The 26,155-nt window shown below is 45.1% G+C and overlaps 1 protein-coding gene across 1 annotated transcript in view; it reads right to left on the reverse strand.

Moving 5' to 3' along the window:
• The window catches only part of ptprsa (protein tyrosine phosphatase receptor type Sa), a 262,736-nt gene that overhangs the window by 95,979 nt on the left and 140,602 nt on the right, over positions 1-26,155 (reverse strand). Inside the window, 5 exon segments of the mRNA XM_083768114.1 lie at positions 8,217-8,358; positions 8,607-8,743; positions 10,023-10,604; positions 11,352-11,621; positions 22,624-22,734. Of these exon segments, the coding sequence (XP_083624240.1) occupies positions 8,217-8,358; positions 8,607-8,743; positions 10,023-10,604; positions 11,352-11,621; positions 22,624-22,734 (1,242 nt within the window).

A 26,155-nucleotide genomic window follows, 5' to 3' on the forward strand; every position in this document is an offset into this window, starting at 1 on the left:
ATGGGTCTGGCTATCCTATCGCTCCACGCAGACCCCTCATGCCTGATAAAGGCTTAAAGACAGCAGGGCCAACTCGGCCAGCGGCTTTGGTAAAGCATAACCCATAAAGACCGGTGGAGGGATTTTATATGCTAGAACTATATGCCCGACAAAAAGAGGAGACTCGACTAATGCCTCGCCGGGGGCTCTTTTGAAGTCTCAGAAAAAAAGACTCTGACTGCTACAGTATCTGACAAATAATTAGTCATGTTTATATTGATACCAGCCTCCGGCCTCCCCCCATATTTGACTTTTAAGTCTATTGTCATGTTAAAGGCAAGCTCTCTACAAAGTGTGCTGTGTTAAAACGCATGCTGGTGTACCTAATCGTTGTGAATACCTTCAAATGAAATGTGTCACGGATTTGGGTTTTCACACAGCGCCGAGGAAGGTTAACCACGTGAACATAACGGTGAAAACAGCACATCTAGAAGCTTGGAGATCAGCTATTTCGGCAAAGATATTTTGCGTGAAAACAGGAGGGGGCCTAGTATAAAGCTGTAGGTCAAACTAAGTGGTTTAAGTAGTTAAATTGATTGTGATGTGAAGGCAAACTCAACAAGACATCTGCTATGTTAAAGGAGAATTCCGGACTAGGCTTTATTACCTTAATCTGATGCTATTATATCAAAGGTAGAGGTTACAATTTCCATAACTCGATTCCATAGCTCAGAGCATGGTGGGGTTTTGCGGTAAATCGCGTATTACTCTTAAAAGATAAACATATATCGGTCATTCATAATGACTAATAACTCGTTGCAGTGTTTGTGTAGATGTGTACTTCCAGAAGTCTCGCTTTAGATGAGATTTCACACTGATTTCATCCAAAGTAGCCCCCTTGTAAACACTACGGCGGCCCATGTGGGACAAAACGACAGATAATATGTACGACCGATATCTAAAACAATAAATACAATTTAACAAAAAAGATACAAATAAGTGATTTAACGCAAAACCCCACTGAAAAACCCCAAATGTTCACCTGTACCACTTCGGGGATATAAAGGTAATAAAAGTGCCTGGCCCGGAATTCTCCTTCAAATACATACCTTTGTACCTAACGATTATTAATACCTTCAAATGACAATGTGATGGATTTAGATCGCATACAGCGTTGAGGAAGGTCAAGCTACAACGGGTCATCGCTCCATGTCTGCAGCATGTCGCCTCGCACCGCAGACACACACAGATTGCCTAGTGCTTTTACCATCGGGGTTATAAGAGCGTGTTCGTGTCATTTCCATCACCAATGGCGGGCAACTGGACGCTGGCATTCATTAGAGGTATTAATCCACCCGTCATGCCAAATGTCCACCCCGGTGCTCAACGGAACTAAAATATTCCAATACATCTAAAACCCCGTGCATGCAATTACAGTAAGTGGGGGGATAAAATGCTTGTTTGGCTAAATACGGCGGATTTAGAATATGCCACTTCAATTTGAGAGATAACACGGCGGTTCAAAAGGTGGAATCTAAAATGTGTGAACAAAGCCCGACAATACAGCGGGGCTCGGCCCCCGGAGCTCGTCGACAATGCGTGAAATGATTTCTGAGACTATGAAATGGGATTCATATCTGCCTGTCCCGACTCCCACTCCCACTAAGAATACCCAATCCCCCCCGGGGTCCGTCTCGTTGCCCTCCTCCCTGCTGACGGAGAGCTAGGAGACCTTCTTTTTTTGTTTTGTTTTTTACCAGCTCTCTAGATGTGGACCCTCTGCCGCGGGCTGCGTCTGAACCCGGGTCTCAAAAAATAAAATAAATTAAATAAAAACATATGTCTGAACCTGGACTGACTAGAGGAGGCATATCCCAGGAGGCGCCGTTTCTGAATGGGGGTCACTGCTACCAATTACGTCCGGACAAGCAAAAACGCTTCTCGCCCCCCCTTTGCTAATAAGGGACCAAGAGAGCTCTTATGAAATTTATCGAGGTTGCTGCCGAGTTCAGCTAGGCATGACAAGTGATGAAGCCTCCGGGGGGCAAGGTGGAGAGTCTGGTCTGCCCACCGCTCTTATTCTGGTACGTTAACCGAGGTATAGTGAGCGTACACTATGTACTATGTACTCAATGAAAAGTACGTACGGTACTGTAAACACAAATTACAAATTAATTTAGAGTTAATTTACTGTAACAATATTGACCCATTTGTTTTACACTCTCTGGAGTTAAATCACCAATCAAGAGTTTTGCAGTGTAAGCGTTCTTTGCACTTTTCATCAAGCAATGACACAGCATTGATTGTGTACACGCACCATACCTTTTCTTTCCCCATGTCAACACGGTGTTTCTCAACGTTGTGTCCGGCTCCCACTAGGGGTCCAAAATGGAACCCTTTTACGGGTCTGTAACTCGTGAGAGTGTACAAATGGACCCGTGAGGGTCCATTTGGTTCCATTTGTACACTCTCACGAATCAAATGAACACTGTGGGAGTTACAGACCCGTTAATTGTATTTCAGAGGACTCAACTGAGAAAACCAAGCGCGTTAACATAGACAGGTTAACATGGACAGTACTGTTATACATTGAACATGTGCCTGGTTTTCTAGGGAGCGTCTGCAACGTGATCCCCATGACAACAACCTCCGGGCGATGCCACGAATCCACGCTGGCTGAACACACACTTCCAATGCAGAGATAATGTTTGCTAGAGTAAACAGCAGAAGATTATACCGTCTGTCTTTCATTTCACTCAACAAGGGCTCTCCAGGCTGCCAGATAACAGGAAATAGCATAGAATCCATCCCAGGCTCTGAAAGATGTTACGCTAACCACTTTGAAACTGGCTGGCGTCTCTCTTTTGGGCATGTCATTATAGGGGAAAATGTAAATAAATAATTAATAATTGTGAAAATAGCAGATTTGCATTCTCACGACACGGCAGAATGGGAGTTGGGCTTAAGTGTCTCTTTTTCTAGCTCAGTGGTCTCCGACCTTTTCTGGGTCAGAACCAATTAACGCGTTCTCGGTCCACCCATCTGACCATCTGACCAGTTCAGTGGTCAGACGGTACGGTACGTGAGCGGCGTGCATTTTCTGAGCATGTTTTTGTTAATGATCAATCAATTGACCGGCTAGGATCAAATTAAGGAACTAACATGATAATACTTTAGAAACAATAGAAACTAAAATTCTATTGATCAATATCACAATAGAAAAATAAAGAAGAAATACCATGACAATTGTTTTATAATATTAATGTTATATTATTTTTAGGGTCTATTAGAGTCTTTTGGCAATTCTGTTGTGGGTCGCAGTCGTCCACATGTTGGGGAATCTAATCCTAAGCCAAATATTTTGTGACAACAACACCACCACCGCTGTTATTTTCTTCTGGCGAGGGGAGATTTTTTAACAAACAGATTTGAGCCGAGTTGAAATGCGTATCATTTTGGTTGTCTGTTCCTGTGGGCCTCCTCCTCCCTCCCCTTCCTTCACACGTTATTAATGTTCAAATATATCAGCGTGAGGGCAGCTGGCCCAGTCATGCAGCTGGTAAATAAGGCTTCCTCATTACACTGGAGCCTCCGTATGAGTGAGAGATTGCGTTTTGCACGCGGCCGTGTGTGCTTAATGTCGTTGTACGCGTGCGTGCGTGTCTGCGTGCGTGTTTGTGTTTGTGTGTGTGTACACTTGTATTACTGCACTTGCGAGGACCAAAATGTCACCACCAGTATGGTAGAATGTCAGAAATAGACATTGTGAGGACAATGTTTTCCGGGCCTCACAAGAGAAATTGTTGTTTTACGGTCAAACTAAATATTTGGGCTTGGAGTTCGGCTTACGTTTAATAAGAGATCCATGATGGGTTTATGGGTTGGGCATTTAGGGCTTAGGTTTAGGGATTAGGCTTGGAGTTATGTCTCATAATTGTACTTAATTGCACGCCGGTATCGCACACCGTGAGCTCACAATGTGAGCTTGCAGATCTGCTTCCGGGTCAGGGGTACAAATGCATGTTAAACTGCATTGATGCCTGTACCGTAATATCGTAATACAGTACGCAGTACGTAATACAGTGTGCGTGTGTGCGTGCGTGCGCGCACCAATCTCATGTTGCCCCTCTCCAATGAGGTGTGTGTTTTTAATGATGCTCCCTGGCAGTGTCACACCAAGGTAATTGGATTCTTAGCTCACAGAGGCGCCGGAATATTCCGGACAGATCCGCCGACGAGCACCCCGCAGTGAAATGTCTGTCCCTCATACTACACGTATAACGCAAATAGAAATATGTGAGAATTATATTTGTGTTTAACTGAAGGACCACCCTCGCGCACACAGACACACAATTTGGATTCCCGTTCTGAATTCGATTGCTACACAGAGTGATGTCTTTTAACACATTCGGGCGAAAATAGCCGATCTTACAAACTCACTATGAGCGTGCAGATGATCGATCTGCAACTCTCGGGGGAGGGATCTGGTGTAGAGGGAGAACAAAAAGAGAGGGCCTAACATAGACATGTGGGGGACTCCGGTCAACTAAGTCCATCACAGTAGGGTAGATTTAAGTGGTGAGGCCGATAGGCCTTTCAGTGGGGCTTCTGTTTATGGCTCTCTACATGCTAATGGACTTAGCTCTGTGTTTTTCCTAAAAAGACAGGCCGTTTCTATTGCCTGCGCTGCATGGCACCCGAAAAGACACTTAACCCGAGCACCGCGTTCCGCACTGAGCCCCATGGAGTCACAAAGACGTCTGGTGGGAAAGCTGTTATTTCTGCTGAAACCACAGACATGTCAGATTAATATTTTACAGCGCTGTGTAGAGAGAGCATCCTGGCACGCTATTATTCAATTCTCTGATGGGACGTCTTTCTTTTCTGGGATTTTTTTTTAGTTCTTGTGAAAAACAGACAAGTAGGATGTAGAAGGTTGACAAGGTGTACTGGCATCGGGTCATTCTCAGGTCATTGCTACTAAGTATAGGGCTGCAACTATCAATAGTTTTATTAGCGATTATTCAACGACTTTTCGATTAGTGTGTTTTCTAATATATTTATATTTTTATACATTAACAAATCTGCAATTAAGGCCTTCTGCGTTATTTTGTTCCACAGTGCATTGCAACACGTTGTGAGCTTGTATATCTGCGTGCCATTCTCACAATTCTTATCATTTTCTTTAATTACACATTTGTATTAATGTTACACTTATGACATGCCCAAAATAGGGATTGATTATTAATCAAATATTATATTAGGCTATCATTTCTAGGATAATTTATTTATAACAGATCAAATCGATTAGTTAAACTAGAACAGTTGCACCCCTGTTGCTAAGGGTTATGGCAGACTGGAGCTCCCTGGGCTGCACCAACAAAACCAACAACAACAAGAAACAACCACTTACCTCCAAGGCATCCAAAAGATCAAGTTATGATAGTTTGTGTTTGTGTTTGTGCTGTGTGTCATGAGTGGTGGGCGGGGACTTGTTGTTTTTGTCTTATCGTCTCTAGCCCTGAGTCTGTCATTGTCCTAACCCACTGTTTCTCAATGCCCGGTCCTGGGCCCACCAGGGGTCCAAAACATTGGCCCTTAAAAGGTCTGTAACTCTAAGGGTGTACAAAATGAACCAAATGGACCCTCACGGGCCAATTGGGGTGGGGGTCCCAGAACCCAATGTTAAGAACCAGTGTCCTAACCTCAGCCGTGAGAGGTTATGGTTAGGCCAATAGCAACAAGCTACTGCTTTTTTTTTTGCAGTATTGTAGATATGATGCTCGTGTGAAATCTCAGAAAGCTAATGTTAAGAAACAAAAATAAATTTGTCTAACTCAAAAACCTTTTCTCGAAAGACTCAACAGAAAAAGGGGAGAGGAAGAGGACAGAAAAGGTGATGTCAAGCCATTCCAAGGAGAGCTTTTTGTTTGTTCCGTCTCGCAAGGGAACAAGTGACGAGAGAGAGAGAGAGAGAGAGAGAGAGAGAGAGAGAGAGAGGGAGAGATAGAGAGAGAGAGAGAGAGAGAGAGAGGGGTGGGAAGGTAGAGTGGAAGTAGAGAGGAAGGTGTATCCGATCCAATCCACCTGCCGTTTCCAGTTCAGTAAAACAACGCAAAAGAGGAGGGTAAGGGGTCTCACAGATAGACGTTAACAGTGGAGGATGTGCACGTATATATATATACACCCAAGACACGCCAAGACAGAGATGAGGAGGGAGGGGGCAGAGGGGTTGTCGGAGGGAGGGAGGGCGGGCGGGAGGTCTGATGGACATATAGCTTTGTTTCATGCCTTGAGCATACAGTTCAAAGGGGTGGGAGGAGGAGGGAGTGGTAAAGATTCTCAACAGCGCCCCCGGTGGACGGGGGAAGGTAAGCAGGGGGGAGGGGTTAATGTTGCATGCAACTGGTGCTCTCTCTTCAGTGACTCTGCACTGTCTGTGAAGCTCTCCTCCAGCGGTTAACAGAAAGCCAAAAAACAAACAGAGAATTGTGAAGTTTGTTCCCAAAGCGGCCCTGGTTAGGTTGGCGGCCCCGGCAGGCTTTGCCACGGACAGAAACAGAAAATGTGTTAAAGGGTATTCTCCTCACACTGCCCCGCCGTGGCTTTCTGCCCTGCGCGTCTGACCCGTCCGACTCCCTGTCAGATCAAACGTGCTTTGCTTTCTAAAAAAAGCCTCTCATTTCAGCGGTTATGCCCCAGGAATACTGGCTGTGTTCACAAAGGGAAAAGCAGCGGGTCAATCCCTATACTCTTGGACAAGTAGCTACGTTAACCCTAGAACACTAAACTTAACTTTTGTCAAAACCATGCATCACTAAACCCGGGTATATTTTACACAATGTAATATATTCCATCAAAAATATTTCTCATGAAAATATATTGAAGTACAGCAATACAAGGCAACCAAAAATATTGGTAACACAACGTGTTTAGTGTTCCAGGGTTAAATACCTTGAATGGGAGATGTTTCAGACTGCATAGTGTTGACCTTAAAGCAGGGGTCTGGACACTGTGGACGGTGTATCATGCTCTGGGGGGGCATCAGGAGAGGAGTGCATTTCATGGCATCAGCTCCACACTAGCCCCCTCGGCTCACGTTGGATTTGTTAAGCCAACTGTGCTCTCTCTACTCTCCTACTTTCAGCTATGATGTCAGGGATATTTTTGGCCCTGCGTGATTAAATAATTTAGTTGTGTTCCTGCCATATCTTGTAAATATATATACATTTGTTACTGTTCTGATCCGCTGTTGGGGACCATAGCTTGGTTTATGCTTAGTCACTTGTCAGTGTCGTACACTGAAAATGGCCAATCTACAAGCTCACAACACGTCGCACCGCGACGTGTTGTGAGCCATTTTCGGCGCACGTATGCGCGGCACACGCACCCCCTCCTCCCACCTCACAAAAAACAGCCTCTTCTGTAGCGTTCGGCAGAAAGCCACGGCAGTCACAGGGGAGAACGGGACATTTTTTGTGTCTCTTGTGTCACGTGTGAGGGAAAAGTGCACTTTGCTGTTGACAAAAGTAAAAGCAAAATCTGAACAGAAGTGAACGCGGGAAGAGGTAGAAAGAAGCTGACAAATTTGTCCGTCCGCATAGACTCAATTTGTCTGACAAGGTCCATCCAGTAGAGGTTTAAAAAAAAAATAGAATCAAAACAGAGGGTAAAAGGTTGTAAGCCACCGTAGTGTGAAAGGTTGCATTTAATTTGCTAATTAAATTTAACCTCTTATCGCCCATGTTTGGTTGGTAAATATGTATAAAAGTCGATTTTCATGAGGCCAGAAAACGACCCAAATTGACACCTTGTGCTCTTGTTGCGGGGAGAAAACATATACAATCAATATCAATCAACTCCAAAAATATTAAACATGTTTTCATTTCTTTTTTTTCATGATCAGAAGTCATACACATGGCAACACAGCTCTGAAAACAGTCTCAATCAGCTTTGAACCCTGAGTATGTCTGGTACAGTACACAACACAATCACAAGTTCAAAGGTGATGATGGTTGAAGTTGACATCTCAAGTAACAAACAAAAAAAGCAACGTTAGGGAAGCCTGGAGTCGGAAAAAAAAGAAAGATTCAACATCCTCATTAGATTCCACAACAAAACAGCATTGGAGAAGACATTGAAGCGCTTCCGTCATCGCTGAACGCCCCAAAGCAGCCAATATGTTCCCTGCAGAGGGAGAAGCAGCAGAGAGGAGAGGAAATAAAGGGGCTACATACTGGCTTGCAAGGTCTTCTGGGTAACGTCGTTGGTGTAGGCTCCCGTGCCTCTGGTGGAGATGGCGGCCAGCGAGAAGACGTACTCCGCGTTGGGCCGCAGACCCTCCACCACGAAGGACGACGTGGGGCCAAATTTCTTCATCTGTTCGTTGCCGGAGGAAGAAGGGGAGTGGTGACATCGCTCTGATAACATTTTTCCAATTGCCTATAAGCTGTAACACTGGGTGCTATACTCTCCCTCTGCCAACCTGGGGAGTGACCCGAACTGAGCTCATGCTTCCTTCAGTGCATGAGGAGTGAGCAGGCCACTTCTCACCACCCGACAGCGACATTATGAAAAGCAAAATTGTTTTTCACAAAAAGTAGTTGTGTTGTTGTGTGTGATCTTACCTGGTCACCATGATTAGCCTCTTTGTAGCGCAGTACATAGTTAATGATGCCTTCCTTCTCATAGGCCGGTTCCCAGGTCAGCTCAATGCTGGTGTCGGACACAGCGCCCACCAGGAACTTGGTTGGCTGACCAGGAACTGGACAGACATGAAACAAAACATGGACACAGCCCATTCAGGCATTTAGCAGGCTCTCTTAATCCAGAGCAATTTACAATAAGCAAGGTAAACACATGCATCAAATGCAGAGAGACTGCATGCAGTAATCTACGATCATAGTAATAATCTGTATATTGAAACTATACAGTACAAACTAAAGGATGCTAGATCAACAAATGAATCTGGCATGTGTCTAAATAACATGCCATCTAAATTACATTTTAACATTTGCATAAACCTGCATGGTTGTCAAGTCTAGGTCAAGTGCTACGGCTTAAGTGAGTCTGAAGAGGTGAGTCTTCAGATTATGGTGGAAAATATGGTGGGACATGTGGAGCGTTGTCCTCGATGCTTTTTTAGGGAATGTTCTGGCAGCTTCCCTGTGTTCTCTGAGTGAGCATAAAGTGAATGAGCGTGAAGTGAACAAATTCCCTCATGTGAAAAAAAAAACAAGAGCCGTAAAATGTGTTTCCAACGTAAAAAAAAAAGAGAAAAAGCAGTGATGGAACTCAAAACTGGCACTCTATAAGGACTGCAAAGGAAATAAGCCCTTGAGCTTCTTTTGTTGGTTTATAATTTAGACAAATAGCATAGGTTAATGTTTATGCATTTATGATTAACACCTAGAACACCCGGGGGTATTTGTAAGCATTACATCGGGACGACCAGCGATTTGTTTCTTCAGGGCCCATTTCAAGGTGCACAAGGTGGATGTAGCTGAAGTAGTTACTGTAGATGTAGCAAAAACACCCCCGAGGCGATCAACAACGGGAAGTATTATTATTTCTAACGCGACCAGCGACGGGACCTCGATGGGCCGTCAAAAACATCATCTTTGGTTAGAATTTGAAGATGTTTCCTCTCATCCACTAAAATGGAGGGGGACCACTTTGGATGACGTCCCAACCAGAAATGACATTGAATGTCGCCCAACGGGCGTTCCCATCCTGTGGAGCGATGCGGTTATGATATCATTAATGTTCCGTCCTGTGATTAATCTCCGTCCTGAGCGCTGAGCGTAACCATTTGATAGGACGGAGACCTCTGTTTATGCCGCTCAGGGTGTTAATAATGTTTACCTTTTGTCCCTTCCCAATTTCGTTGTTATGCCAATTGACTCCTCCCCACACATATGTATTAATAATAATACTTCATATAGACGCTTGACAAAGCCAGCTGCAACGTGGCTGCCTCTGCACCGTGGTAAATATATGCTTTTTTCTTTGGTGGATGGAAACATCAATGAAATCAAGCTCACCTCCTTGCAGCACTTTGACGTGGATGGGCTCCGAGAAGGGCCCGTCCCCCACGGAGGTGAAGGCCAGCACCTTGATGGTGTAGGTCTCCGTGGCCACCAGGCTCTGGATGGTGGTGATGATGCTGTCCTGGACGTTGTGGATCTGCCACGAGCTCATGGGCTGTGAGTCGTCCATGGTGTAGTACACACGGTAGCCCTTGATCTGCCCGTTGGGCTCCTCCGGCTCCTCCCAGCGCACCATCATGGTGTTGGACGAGATGATGCGCGCCTGGATGTTCCGCGGCGGGCTGGCGGGCGCCTGCTCGCCCGTGCGCGCCTCCACGGGCTCGCTGGGCGGGCCCTGGCCGATGGTGTTGAAGGCCGACACGCGGATCTCGTACTCGGTGTTGGGGTAGAGGCCGCCGATGCTGTAGCGGGTGGTGGTGATGCCGTCCATGCTCTCGAACTTGCTGTCGGGGGACTTGGCGCGGTACTGGATGATGTAGTGCGTCACCGGGTCGGGGTTGCCCGAGTCCCACGTGATGGTGACGCTGGTGGCCGTGGTCTCCGTCACCACCGGCAAGCCGGGGGGCTTGGGAAGAGCTGCACAGAACAGGAAGGGGAAAGGAAGGGTTGAGCTCTCCATGGATAATATTCACTGGTTTTCACACCATTGGCAAGTGACGGTTTGAATCTGCTCTAGTGAATATGAAAAGCAAAACTTTGTAAGTACAATACTAAAGGTCTTCTCAAATGTATAATTTGGTGAAATGCTGAGAAAACTACAAAGACAATATTTGGCATTTGCACACTACCAAGTGCAAAACACTGTGTGAAAAGAGGAGTTAACGGGCAATTATGGGCACTAGATTTGCCCGTAAACCTCAAGTTTAGCAGGCATATACAGTAATAGGTGTGATGGTACAATTCGGGAGTTTACCGGAGTCTGTTGGAAAGTTTAACGGGAGTTTTCTGTAATACACATCCGTATTCCATGCTTTTTGCGCAGTGAAAGCAGGCATTACGATGCCATCAAGGACCGCCAAAATAAAATAAAAATCTACAAAATCAACTGTAGATTTAGTTGACTAAAATCAACATGATATTTAGTCGACTAAAACTAGACTAACACTAACTAAAACATTTCAGGTGACTAAAATATGACTGAAACTAATTCTATTCAAAGGCCTGTGAAACTAAAACTAAATTAACTCATTTTGGGCGGGAACCCCTTTTGGCGTTAGCATTATGTTATGCTTAAGCTATTTTTTCAGAAAGCTGTCAGGATATAGAAGACATTTTTTTAATCTGATCTCAGGTCAAAATGGGTTAAGAGTGTTCCATCCTTACATTTGACGGTGATCTGCGCCACGGCCTCGATGATGCCCAGGCTGCTCATGGCCACGCAGGTGTAGTTGGCGGACTCGCGCACGGTGCTCAGCTCCAGGACGTTGCGGCCCACGGGCATCTCGTCCTCCGGCGTCAGGTCCTCGCCGTTGAGCGTCCACTTGACGTACGGCATGGGCGAGCCCACCGCCACGCACGTGATGTTGACGCTGCCGCCGGGCATGATCTCCTGGCTGGTCGGCGGGATGGAGAAGCGAGGGGGCACTCGCCGCACTGGGAGGAGGGAGGGAGGGAGGAGGACGGAGGAAAGGAAGAGAGGATACCAGAGAGGGGGTGGTGGGGGGAGGGGGGAGGGTGGCGAGGGGGGGGGGGGAGGGTGTCAACAAAAAGAGAGGAGAGAAGAAGAAGAAGAAGTAACAGGACGGGTCGATGAAAATGTATCCTTTACAAGGAAATACTTAACATCTACAGAAAGGATCAACGTGGTAAAAAACAAAAAGTCAACTGAATAAAGCAAAATTAAAAGAGCTAGACTTAAACGTAAAATATAAAAATATAAATAATACGAAGGAACTAAACTAACAGAACTGCTTCAACAACAAGATTGACAGTAAAGCAACGATTCATAGCAACAAGGTTCCATTGACCAATATTTGACCCATCACAGCACAATTAAAGACACAAAAATCTATTATGAGTTTCTCATCTTCGTAAACCGAGCTGAACTGGACTAAACACAGGCTAACCACGGATGGGCCGCCAGGTCTGAGCTGAACTGGACTAAACACAGCCTAACCACGGATGGGCCGCCAGGTGTGAGCGATAATAAGCGTGATAAGGGCCATGTGATGTTATCACGTGAGGCCGGGCAACGTAAGGCAACCTGAGACTTCCTGTCCTCTCTCCGCCACTCACGGCAGATCAGGAAGTAGGCCGTGATAGGCCCCTCCTCCCGGCGGCACAGGAAGTATAGGGTTACGCTGAAACCACCACTAGGGGGCGTCTCCGCCCCGCTAGTGTGTGGTGGGTGGGTGTGGGTGTGTGTGTGCGTGTGTGTGTGTGTGGCTCGCTTTGCTCTGGCCCTTCTCCTTGCCTATAGGCTAATCGCTAAAGATGAGAAACTTTAATGAGATTTTTGTGGTTTAGGGTAGATCCACTGGACAAAGCCTTTTAGAGATCTTACACGGTTCCATTGATAGATGCAGCTATCAGGTTCACAGACAGCATGCATAATAGAGACCGAGGTAAAAGAAATAAAAAGAAATAAAATGGTAACAAAACCAGATATAAAAAATTGAGATAAAATGCATAGAGGAATATAACTGAAGGGTCGCTAGCATGCCCAGACAAAAAGACGATTGGAGAAGAAAGGAGAAAATACGAGATACAAGGACAGGAGCACCTCAGAAAAAAGGGGTAGAGAGAGATAGGGAACGGAGGGTAAAGAGAGCGAGAGAGGAGGAGAGAGAGAGGGGGTTGGGTGGGAGAAGGGGGTAGGGGGCGGGGTCACCCACTTCAGTGCTGCATGTGTAAACTTTTATTTTTTCCTTTTTTTTCGTTATTATTAATTATTGATTTTGTTTTCTTTTTTTCTCCTTCGGCCAATGTGACAAAATGTGACGCGAAGGACACATCGTCACATCGCAAGTCCCGGGTTTAAACACAAAAAAGTAGTATAGAGAGTATAAGGAACAAAGTGGTGTGGTCTTAGTTAGAAATACATAGAGAGACAGAGGCCGTAGTGGAGAGGCTGGAGCCAGAAGAGTCCACTTAGTCACAGATAGTAGGAAGAGGTCAAAGAAACAGAACTGGACCAACAGAGAGAGAGAGAGAGAGACAGAGAGAGAGAGAGGGAGAGACAGAGAGACAAAGACAAAGATAGAGATAGAGAGACACCTTCCACTGGAGAAAGAGACGGGGAGATCCTTCTGGGATTCATGGACAGGAGGATAGTTTTGAGTGAACAAAGAAAGAAGGAGTTGACAATGGGACCAACAGGAAAGATGTTTAGGTGGGTAGTGCGTTATGTGTGAGCGCGTCTGTGCCAGTTATGTATGTATGTATGTATGTAGGTGTGTTTGTTATTTGTTGTTATGGGTGTGCGCGTGTGTACAGTATGTGAGTGTTAGTGCAGCGTTGGAGGGAGCATGAGGTGTTAGTTGACACTGTACAATGTTTGATGGAAGACATGCATACACAGAGAGAGAGAGAGAGAGAGAGAGAGAGAGAGAGACATAAAGGGAGAGTGTGTCTGAGAGGGAGACACAAGTTGAGCGAGGAAGAGAAGTCTGAACAAAAAGAGGATGGTTCGAACTACACAAAGAGCTGATTGAGAGACAGACAGGTGACAGGACAGACGAGGAGACAGAAAGGAAAAGACAGATAGTAACGCAAGACAGGGACACGAGGCAGAACCAAAAAAAAAAACAGACCCAAGCAGCAAGACAGACAAGAAGACAGACGGGACAGTCAGACACGACAAGACGAGACGAGACAGGCCGACAAAACGAGACGCACACGAATGGGGCACGCTGGACATACTGTACTTTACGCAAAGGGCGAGTGGGGGGGGGGGGCGGGGGTTGGGGGGGGGGGGGGGGGGGGGGGGGGGGGGGTTAGGGTTGTGGGGGGAGGGGTTAGGAGGAAGTTGGGGATAGAATAAGGAGACTGTGATTCTGGAGCAAAACTAAAATATAGATAAAAAACCAAAAATCATAACGATAAATAAAATAAAAACATGGCTCAAAGTGGGTTTGGAGGTCTCACACACTGGGGCTTAGAATCAGAGTCAACTAATCCCCCCCCCCCCCCCCCCCCTCTTCACAGCCACCCACACCCACCCTCAAACTCACCACCTCGAGGCTCATGTGACCCGGGACAGTGTGATATGGCACGAGACGAGGCAGTGGGGAGCGTGGGAAGGAAAAGGGCACCGAGGATAGCGCACCGTGTCGATCCAAATGGGATTCATACAGGCCTACGGTGGGTCACCCACAAACACTCGGGAGGGATTTGACCTGTTTGAACACGCGACTATCTGCCACACCGTCAGCGGATAATGGAAGGAGCTTGCAGGATAGAGGGTATGCAAAAGGTTAAACAAAAGGCTCCAACTCCGCCACTAGTGTTGGCCTTTAGAGGAGCCCTTTCACTTGAATTGAGTCATATGAGATAACATTGTACGTTCGTGCCATGTGTGAAATGATTAATAATACATTTTACACGCGCACATGTACTGATTGAGGCAAACACGGGCGATGACCTTCCGCCATCACTGCAGGGCGATAACGGCCTTACTCTTTACATTTATACGCTGCGATACACACACACACACACACACACACACACACACACACACACACACACACACACCCCTTCAGAAGGCGCTGCAGTCCACTGATAATGTCAGTTGCTGACTAGCGTGGGGCGAGTACGTGACCCGACCTTGAGGCCGTGAAAGGTCAATTCAAGTGAAGCCGCTACAGTTTCGTAGCTGTTACAAGGTTGGATGAAGAACTCAAAACCACAGAAACAGTCACGAGAACTATCAATAAAATGTTCGACAGAGGGTTGTGAAAAAAAGGTAATGGCTTTTAAAAAAATGGAAATTCTATCGCTTACAATCTAGCAAAACATTATTCATAATAATTTGCCCACCAAAATGGGAGTCATCAAAGATATTATTATTACATAATCAGCAATATATCTACACTACCTCTGATTAAATTGGGTTTATTAATTGGTTAAGGTTTCCGGCTCCGTACCAGATAGTTATCAATGCATGCTTGTAAAGTCCAATTTAAAGTTTTTTGACTAAAGCACCTTGATTGCAGAACTGTCAGAAATAAAAATTATGTCTTTTAAAAAAAAACGCCTAACAAACAACAAAGGTGAAAGGGCAGCCCGTTCCACACACAAACATGCATGGGTGTGGCTATGGCATGAGTGTCATATACAGGTGTGCCCCCCCCCCCCCCTCCCGGTCACAGGGAGAATCAGGACAATCAAAAAATAAAGTCACCCAAGCCCATCGAAGCATGCCATTCATGTCCAGATATAGCGTTGTTCCAGACACACAATCAAAAACGTAAAGTAAACCAAACATAACAGATATCCACAAAATAATTCATGTCCGAACAGCAAAGACAAGTTCCACAGTGCAGCTGTGTTCAACAAGAGAGGATTTGCATCAATACTATTAGATGTTTTTCCAGCCATCATTTTGTCTCTGCTCTCGTTTAGTTTTGGTCATGTCCAATTTGAATGGCATGTTGACTAAAAGTTGAACTGGATTCAAAGTGGTGCTTTTTTTTTGGGGGGGGGGGGGTGTCAAAATGGAGGTTTGCATCTGATCAGGTGCTATGCTGTATCTGGGGTGAATGTGTGCCACTGGACCGGGGCCATTTAGAGGGTGAGTGAATCTACACTCAACAGGAACGATGTCTCCTTTCACAATCTTAACAGGCATGGTGACACTGGGTGAATCTACGGGGGGAAACCGTCAGTCACAAACCTACCGCCCGCAGAACATTTACTGCATGCCCCGCGCGCACAAACGACTACATTCAGCCTGTGGTGGTGAGAGCACAGCAGTGGGTTGTCCTTCTTTCGAGAACGAGGAGAACTGAACATAATTCCTGATTTATACTTGGATGTGCCCTGAATCGCACATCCAAAATAGCCGATCTACAAGGTCACAACGAGTCGCGGCACTATATTCCGATGCATGATACAGGCCAGTTTAAATCACCCTTTAAGATTTATAAGGGAAAGACACCTCGGAGTTGGGTTCTGCATGCAGATGATTCATCAGTCTATCATGAAGTCTATAGTTCTGTACACATCTGTGTATGAAATCAACAACAGGACCAGAGTGGAATGCAATACTCAGTCATGCAAGTGATTCCAAAAGGCTCTCGCAGGCTGAGAAAGACGGGAAGGGGAGGAGGAGGTGGCAGTGATGTGATGTATGTGTGTGAGAGTACTACCCTTTAGAAATGCAAGCCCATCGAAAAACAAAACAAAAAACCCCTAAAAGAATCCCAATTGCATGGACACGCTCCTCATTCACAGAGAACCGGGAGCCCGGCCCGGCCCATTTGGAGCGGAAAGAAAGGGTGAAAAGAAGAAGAAGAAGAAGAGAAAAAAAAGTACTAGACCTTTCTTTTAGTTTTTGGACGTAAACAACGTATAATCCTGGTTCAAGCCCCAATGTGGAGAGAGAAAGACAACTCAAAGAAGTCTTAAAGTGGAACGAGGTGAGAAGCAGTCGAGAGAGAACGCCAGAGTACTGAGCTAATCTCTAAACAAGTGGGCGGTGGCGTGGAAGGGGTTTGTGCCCAAAACAAAAGAAAAGCAAAAAAAACAAACACAAGATGTCAGAAGGCAGACATTATCGGCCATTTTGGCGAGGCAGCCTTGGAGTGCTGCCCCAAAATGAAGGGGGGAAAAGCCAACATAATGTGCAGCCTTTTTTTAGTGTCACCTTGAAGCTGAGATTACACCCTCTTACTGCCCGACGTCACACAGGCTCCGCATGATATACATCCTTTAGTTACACTTGCCTGGCGAGGCTGAGGGCATTTACATAGAAACCCACAGGGGTCGCATGCGTTAATGCCACATCGGGCTGCACCCGGGCTAAGACAGTCACTATGGGTGGCCCCCATCAAAATGGAAATTATCGCTTAGAGTAAACGGAGAGGAATCGTGGCGGTGGGTGGGTAGGTGGGCTAGTAACAGCAAACAGAAGATTTGGTGGGACATGGTCCTGCAGATGGAAGACAGGCAGCCAAATGGTTTTGCTGCAGATAAGCCCCTCTCTGTGGTGGATATATGCCATGAGCACTGGATCTATTCTGTCAGATTGAAAACTTTTATGTTTGCTTTATTCGAAGACAAAGAGGGGTGGGTGTGTGGTGGGCTATGGACTTCAGGACTCCTTGAGACAAACATCTAATAGAGATGGCAGTATTTTTTATTTATTTTTGCTTTGGCCAGTGAGAACATAAGGTGTAATCTAGCTTTCTTTCCCAACGTTACAAACACACAAATGCAGAGCAGGACATGCAAGCACATTCACAAACCAGGCAGGCATCATTGTTGTAGGAGGGCAAGCGTGCACGTGCATTCTTCACAGCGCAGTCTTGCTGCATCATTGACATATGGTTGGAATCACGAAGCAGCAGTCAGGGCTAAATGCAGCCCTGCATTTCTAGAATTGGACGGGTTCTCTTTCACATTTCCCTCCAGTGGAATTGGGCCGTGACGGCAATGAGAGAATACTGAGTGGTGGCGTTCAACGGCCTATGGAGCATCTTTTAATTGCCATTTGGAACAGCGAGAATTCAAAAGGATTATGATTATATGAATTTGTCTAATGAGCTGTCTCACAGTACGGTGGGGGGGGGGAACTTGATTTTATCCAAACAAAGGAAAGATCAAATACTTAATGGGTCTCCTCTAAGGAAACAATGGCTTTTGTTGAAACGGTTTAGATGATTCTTTTTTTGTTTTTTGTTTTGTTCTGTATAAAAAAGAGAAAAGAAACAAATATAAAAGTAGAAGAATGTGCCGACTTTCTTGCTTACTCCAGCGAGTTGATATGGAGCCACAGTATGACTTGGCAGTCACTGGCAAACAGGCAAGAACTAAATACTAAGCCGGTCCTTGGAGGCCGTGGCCCGAGGCAACTTGTTCTATTATTTATTGTTCTTCTTATGTGTGGGGGCGAGAGGCGATGACCTCCAGGTCTGTCCGAGGTAGCCATTATACACTCAGCCCCGCATGGGGGGTGGTGGGCACCCAGGGGGACTGGCACACTCGCTGCTCCCGTGTTCATTATTTAAAAAGCATACACTTCTGAGCGACAGGTCTAATCCCCGACAGATCGGCGCGCACCGAAAACGACATGCACGCCCCGGTCCTCGCAGGACCCAGATAGCACGTTGCGTGTTCTCACATTTGTGTGAGTGATACACCTGCATGATCAAACAAACTTGTAAATTACCTCTCACTTCACAATTGTACTTGTAAATTGTAATTTTTCTCTGAGCTCATAGTCATTCCCCCTCCATGAAAAAAAAGGAAAAGCTGGAAGTAATGTATTCATAAGAGCAGAGGAGGGATAAACTTTACAGGCAAGTTTTACGACAGCCTGTGACATAAGATTTAAGAGGGTTCTGGCGCTGGTTCAGATTAATATATGCCTCGGAGAAACCCGACACACATGGGCTGAGTGCAACATCTCAAAAGATGATGGGAACTTGGGAGAAACCCAATTACCACATAAATCAATGCAATGCGGGCCTGCCCTTGCAATTGATCCTCAACTCATTTGGCACCCTCTCCTCTCCGGCGCCATGACTGCCACGATACGGTACGAATGTATCGGGGGAGGGGGGATGGAAAAAAGGAAAAAATAGTAATAGTATGCTTTGGTTCCAATTTGAGAATCTTCATTAGGTGGCTTACGTCAATCTCGGAATCAATTCCAACATTCAACACGGGGAAAAGAATGGGCGATGAATGAATAATACATCAGAATTTGATTGAGTCTCCCTGACTGCTTTGAGAGGAAAACAGCAGTCTGTCAACAAAACCAATCACGCCTCGTCGCCGTCATTTTGAAAATAAAAGCCGTATTTGCGGTCGCTTAGAGACAGGCGGCGAACGCAGCACCGAAGTCATTATATTCTTATTGATCCGCATGGCACTGTAAAAGAGATCCCATGATGGCTGTGAGAAATCACCACTGAACCCAATCAGGCCCAATCAGTTCTCATTCTCTTTTGTTTGTTAATGCATCACCGTAAACGAGATGGCAGCAACACTGCGCTGAACACACACTAAGTATTTCATTTGGCATTCATGTTCATCCTCCGCGACTCAAGAAGCAGCATTACTGAGTAAGTAAACAAAAGGAAGGAAAAAAAACGTCACCAACAAAAGAAACCACGAAAAGGTGTTCAACGGAAAAGGAAGTTCAAGAACAGAACCAAAACGAAAGGAAAAACAAAAACCACAACACATACACAGGACCAATAATCACTAAACTCAGCAGAGAATGCCGATAAACAAAGGTTTGTATCAGGGAAAAGATCTGTAGAAAACCAAGGATAAGATAATGGAACATTTCAACAAAACGAGGAATGCAGGAAAAGAAAAAAAGACAACGGCCAAAGGAATTCTGTACAGGCATGCAAGCGCAGTTACATTCTCCCATCATGCAACAGTTCCTTTAGGTTATTTCCACGTGCTGGGATTCCAAGACATGGTGCAAGAAAAGCCTTTCCGTGCAGAAGCAATACCAAAGGATGCAAACAAGAAAAGGCCCCACAATGCAAACATAAAAGTAAAGAAACAAAACCCGAGCTAATCGGGTTTGCTTTCATCATATCTTCTTTGGAATTAAAAGAAAGTAAAAAATAAAAAAATAAAAAATAAAATAACTTCTTTCATAATCATTTAGCAGTTTGGATTAATCGTTTAGGATTTATTTCAAATTGAATCGAGCTTTGTATATAGGCTAAATAGGCAAATATAGCTAAAATTTTCAAACATGTTGATTTTTTTTATGTGGGTAAAAAAAGTAAAAAAGAAAAAACACACCAACCTTCTCGAAGCTCTGAGGGATGTAAAGGGGTTGATGCAGAACACAATGACATGAGGAGAAGAGAAAAATAGGGGAAACACAGAGAGAGTAAAAAAAGCCACCTCAAGGTGTTTAGCTGCAGCTACATTTCTGTTTTGTTTTTGTTTCCCTTTCTTTTTTAATCCCTTTTTTCCTTCCCCTTTTCCCTTGTCCCTGCTATCAGTGACACCCGTCTTCAAAATGTAAACTCAGCCTTGCCCCTTAAAATGAGCTTTTCCCTCAAAACAATCAGATTCACCCCAGTGGCTGTGCTGTCGCTTGGTTAAGAGAAGGAAGGGGGGGGGGGAAAGAAATGGTGTCGCTGCCACTGGGGTTAAATCAAGCGTACCATATCATGATCAAAATTCAAAAGCTCCCTTTTATAGCCACCGGTGAGTGCAGTAGAGCTCCCGTGGCAGCTGCATATTATTATTTGCTTTTTTGGTTAAGAGAAGGAAACCAAATAAAGAGGAAATCAAAGAAAACCAATGAGAGATTGAAAAGAAAAGACACAGTTTGGGCTGAAATTAGCAGCTGTGTTTTTTTCCCCATGTGGCTGAATTCATCAGGTTTCTTTTGGAGGCCAATCCATGCTGCTATCATTTCAGTCACATTGAGGTTTGTTTTTGTATTATTATTTTTTAGCCTCAATCCACCCCTGATGTAATATGCAGATTGTTTTGTTTGTCATTTTTGTTTACGAATGTATTTGCCTAAATAATTCCCCCCGCCACAGCTGCTGATTTCGAGTGCAATTTGCTTTGTGAACAAAAACATAGTCAACATCAAATATCAGAAATCGATTGACAAAACTGAGTAAACTGAAAACAGACAAAAGTTGACACCATCAAGGCATAAAAAACACGTGTGGTGCTGGTGGTGGTGGTGGATGCTGCAGAGTAGTGAACGCCCCATGGATTGACCACGCGAGCCCCCAACGGGGACAAGCAGGACCCTGTGACTTATGGTAACTGCACGGGTTGCTGGCATCGATTCTAGAAGTCTAGAGCTGGATCTATTTGACAAACTGCTAATATTGCCATGCTGCATCGACAAGAGTGTTCCCATTATTGCCATTTAATCTCTTCTCTGGAGCTCTCCACAATAATTGCAAGCGAGGCCTTTTAATTTGCCTCCTCGCTGTATGCGTGGTGGTGGCGGTAGGTGGATAGCTACTCCACATTGGAGTGTCTCGGCATTGCAGCAGAGACTGTTTGCCCTGGTGAGGGATGCTGGCGAGAGGAGGCGCTAATCATATCACTGAGAGGGTTTCTTTTTTGTTTTCATTTCACTGTGCCCCCCCTCTCACTGAGGAGATCTCCCTCCCCCTACAGAGCTACTTCAGAGGGTATGATAATCGCAATAATAATGAAAAAGTGGCTCCCTGACCCATTTTATAATGTCAGGGCCGTGAATTATTTATCGGGAACAAAGTTATTTGGTACACAGCGGAGTGAACAAACTGAGCAAGCGACTGTGAGGCATCTTTTTTTAATACGAGCCAAAACATAAATAATACATCGCCCGCAAATGCATCAGGCTCAATTTATTAACGCTCACTCGTTCGGATTCTGTCGTTTACCATTAGCGGCCAAGACTTTTGTCTTCATTGCCTGTGTGTCTTAAAGAAACTCAACAGTCGCCGCCTGGACTGATTGTTTTTCTTTATTTCCCTCTAGAACATACCAGCTTAAACAAAAATAAACTACTGCTGACTTTAAAAAGGTTTCAAGAGACATTAACCCCAGCTGTTGTGGGGGGAATACTATGGATTTTAGAACAACCCACCAACAAAGCAGCAGTTAAGTGCTCTATTTATAACTGTGATAAAGAGCATTTTCAAACTCATTGTGTCGGCACCGTTTTTTCTTCTCTCCTCCAATATAAATCCACCACAATCCTTTCTCCCCCCCCCCTCCCCCCTCCCCCCGAATCTGAAGTAGAATAAAGACTCGGGGGAGGGGGTTTCTGATTTTGATTGGTGGCCGCGTACAACCTTGCCGCTCAATCAAAATCGAGACTTACCGTTGAGTTCCTGCAAGAACCTGGAAGAAACCTAATCAAAAAGAACTCTCTCTGGAGACTCTTTTTGGAGGGTTTGGGACTGGGCAGGGTAGTAGGGGTGGGTGAGTGGTTGTTAGTTAATTGGGGGTTGGGTGGGGGGGTTGGGGGAGTTGAGGGGAGAGTATGGGGGTTGGGAATCAACATCTCATCGATCAACACATTTAAAGGCTTGTTAACATCGGACAAAAGTCATACGTCAAGTCAAGACATACGGCTTTCCTTCCAAGTAAGTGTTGGGGCGGGCAGTAAAAGATAACAGAACGCAGAAACGTTATATCATCAGCACAAGAAAAAAGGAGATCAGTTACAACCTTGAAATTCAGGAACGCTTCACTGCATATCAAAGCACATTTACCACTAGCATCAGTACTACAGATTCAAGATTTAATATTGCTTAATTGTATTGTATTAATTTGCTATGAACAAAAAAATACAGTTCTTTGTCATTTACAACTTGGGAGAGAATACAAGCAGTTATCATTGTGTAAAGATTGATGTTGTAAAGGTACTTGTGTGTGTGTTTAGTTTGTTGCTGTTTGTTGTTGTGGCCCCTGGCCGTGGGACCGGGTTTCTCCCTACCTCGCACGTAAAGGTTAGCAGGGGAGGAGTAGCGCACGCCTTCCACGTTAGAGGCCACGCACTCGTACTTCCCCTGGTCCGTCTCCTCGCTGTTCTCAATCTGCAGGGCACCTGGGAAAATGGACAACCATAAACACACACAGAGAGAGAGAGAGAGAGAGAGAGAGAGAGAACGACAGGACAGAGAGAGAAATAATTAGTCAATCTGTCAGCAACATGAAGAGCAGTCCCTCTTAGTGGAGGGTTTCCTCATTGGTGGAAATGTTCAAAGAATATCAATAATAGTGAATATGGCAGATATAAAATCTCACAGTACAGTAAAGTGAAGTACAAATACTCAAGAAATGTACTAATGTACTTCATTTCTCAGAGGCATTTTTATGTAAGAAAACGCCCGTTGCTTGAGCGGTAAAGCCCTAATGCAATGAAAGCACCCATGTTGTCATGTTCCGAGCCTGCACTAGGCCAACCGCAGGTTAAAGAGAAGGGGGAGAGAGAGAGAGAGAGAGAGAGAGAGAGAGGAAAAAAGGAAAAGGTCGTCGAGGAGGAATTTAAATAAATAAACGTGTGAACTGAATAAGTCAAAACCTATTTGCAGCAGGGTGGTGGCTGTGTTTAACACGTGTAAGAACTATAGAGTTCTCATGTTGAACATCCGAGTAACAATACGTGCAGGATGAAAATGAGCGTGGCGATTGATTCAAATCGACGTATTAGCCCTCGCGTAGCACTCGCCGTGTGCTGGGTGGTGGTGGTGGGGTAGGATGGGTGGGTCATGGGAGAATTCTCAGATAGAATCGTTGGCCGGCGTGTGCAAATGAGCAGTGGCAACAACGAGATGCTGCTGCTTAGCACAGCAAACCAGACCCTCTGCGGTCCCGCGGCTCAAAGAACTGCTAACTGTGCAATAACTAATAACATATTTTTAACACGTCCGTTAAATCGGTGGTTCTCAAACTTTTTTCCATGTCAAGGACCCCTAAATTAATATGTATTTTTATGTATTTATACAATACGTATAGGCTCTGCGCGTGCATGACTGCAGTTCACTTTTCCAAAAGGCGACATTCTTGCTTTACCGTTCTGCAGGTTCAGTTTTCTCAGAGTTTCCATTTTGTTCGACTCAGCGAGCATATTTGAACCGGAACCCGAAAACACGAGACGATTTCATTAGATGTTTCCTGTTCAAATCCGTGGCTCGAAGCCCAATTAAACGAAGAGAAAACTGACCCCGGGGACGAATAGAACATGTTGTTTATATATGCCACCTTTCTGGCAGCAAAAGGGAAGTGCCCATGCAGAGCCTGTCACTGCAGCAGAAAACGAACGTGGGAGGAGGAGGCGAGAGCCTTAACAACAACAGCTAGGGCATCAGATCAGTCCTCGTTAGCGTGTGTTGACGGCACTTCCTGATGATATCATTAGCCCATTAAGACCTGGAACTCATCTGTGTCACCTTATAGCTTTTAACCACTTCAACCATTATTTTATACTTTAGCTATTGAAAATGTAAAAGAAATGGTGAAAATGTGGCGCAAATCTTTGAATATGTTTTTATTCTATTTTGACACTTGCTTTGGCAATGTAAACGTATGTTTTCTCATGCCAATAAAGCTCCTTTGAATTAAATTGAATATATATTAATTCACAGCAAACGTTTTTAACACATATCTTTGCTTCAGATGGGGGTCGGCTACCAAATACATCTGGGGTCCTGCCATGAGATGGCTTTGATTTGTTTCAGAAAACCTTCATGATTCAGAAGACATTTTGTAGAATGTGGTGGCGGTCTCAGGTCTTAATCGGTTAGGGCTGCCTGCCTGTCCTGTCTGGTCTGGTCTGGTCTGGGGTGCGATGCGGAGCGGAGCGGAGTGGCAGACAGACGGATTGCGGCGGAGGCCTCCGCTGACAGGCAGCGCACCGCTGCTCGTTAGCGTTTAGCCAGGAATCATGGATGTTCGGAGCGGACGGGGGCCGGAGCGGATCCCTTCAGCACAGCAGCACACTGACTAACCTCCTCCATCACAAAGTACCCCAGTACATTTACCAACAAGTACAGTATATGGTTATAAAGAAACCTCTCTCCATGTTTTAACTTTCCGTGTTTTTTTGTTGGTTTTTTTGTAAATTATATCGCAATTTGAATCCTCAAAGGTTTCCACCCGACAGAGACGATATAATCTTGAGGTATTTTACTTTACTTACTATATATATATATACAGTATATTATTGCAAACGCAATGAGCACTAACTATGAGACCCTGCAGATCATGTCTGTCTGTCTGTCTGTCTGTGTGTGTGTCTGTCTGTCTGTCCCGCTGTGACACCACCCGCCCGCCACCAGAGGGCGCAGCTGTAGCACACACACACACACACACACACACACACACACACACACACACACACACACACACACACACACAGGGCGCAGCTGTAGCACACACACACACACACACACACACACACACACACACAAACAACCACACACACACACACACGAGCTGCGTTCGCTTCCCGCTTTTGTGCGTCTTACTTGTACTTCTATTATACTTCTGTCTGCTACATCTTAGAGGCTAATATTGTATTTTTTTACTCAGCTTGGAAAACTTTAATGTATTAAGTTACTTTGCAGATTTTATGACAGAAGAAGAATCCTTTTTTTTTCAATCGATTAGTTTGTATGTGTTTTAGTTATGTTTGCACCTTGGCTATAGGCGGCTAAAAGCGCTTGCCGAGCAGCATTTGTTCACCTGTGATTCTATAAGGACTATATTTGAACACAATCTAGGAGTGGATCAGACGGCTATCTGTCCTTTGGTGTTTTCTCTCTCTCTCTGTCGCTCAACAGGCTCAGATAATCCCAGTCCCTGATGGAGGAGAGTCCTATCTGGTAACGTGTGCCAAATGAAAATATCTAACTGCACAGAGAGCACAGGTGGCGGGAGGCTCTCACGTGTGCGTGGCATGTGCGTGAGTGCATGCGTGAGTGCGTGCGTGCATGTATGTATGTACGCACATTCACGCGTGCCTGGGTGTGTGTGTGTGCGTGCAGTGTGGGAGCTTTGATCTATTTGATGTGAGCTGGGGACAGCGAGTGCCAGCCTGGTGGCAGGTGGGCTAGATGGCACTCTGAGACCTCCTGAACCTTGATGCCAGGGAAAAGAGCAAAAAAGGAAAAGAAAACATTATCTAAACGAGGGACCGTCAGCGTCACCAGCTCCTGGCCGGCTGTTCCACAGAGCTCTGTCAGGGGGCTTGGACACCGCTGGTATATATATATATATATATATATATATATATATATATATATATATATATACACACACACACACACCTTGCTCAGTTTTGAAATCCTAGGGTCAACGGAAGCTTAGTGAACTTTTGCTGGGGGGAGCAAAAAAGCAGTTAAAAAAATATATTTTGGGGGCGACACAAATCTTGCACAGGGATCCCTATAGCACAAAATAGTTCCAGAATAGGCGTGTTTACAGATCTATTCAGTGTTTACAGAACACTACACCAGGTGATGTCA

This window comes from Protomyctophum parallelum (genome assembly GCF_964188405.1).
Source record: "Protomyctophum parallelum genome assembly, chromosome: 6".
Taxonomy (NCBI): domain Eukaryota; kingdom Metazoa; phylum Chordata; class Actinopteri; order Myctophiformes; family Myctophidae; genus Protomyctophum; species Protomyctophum parallelum.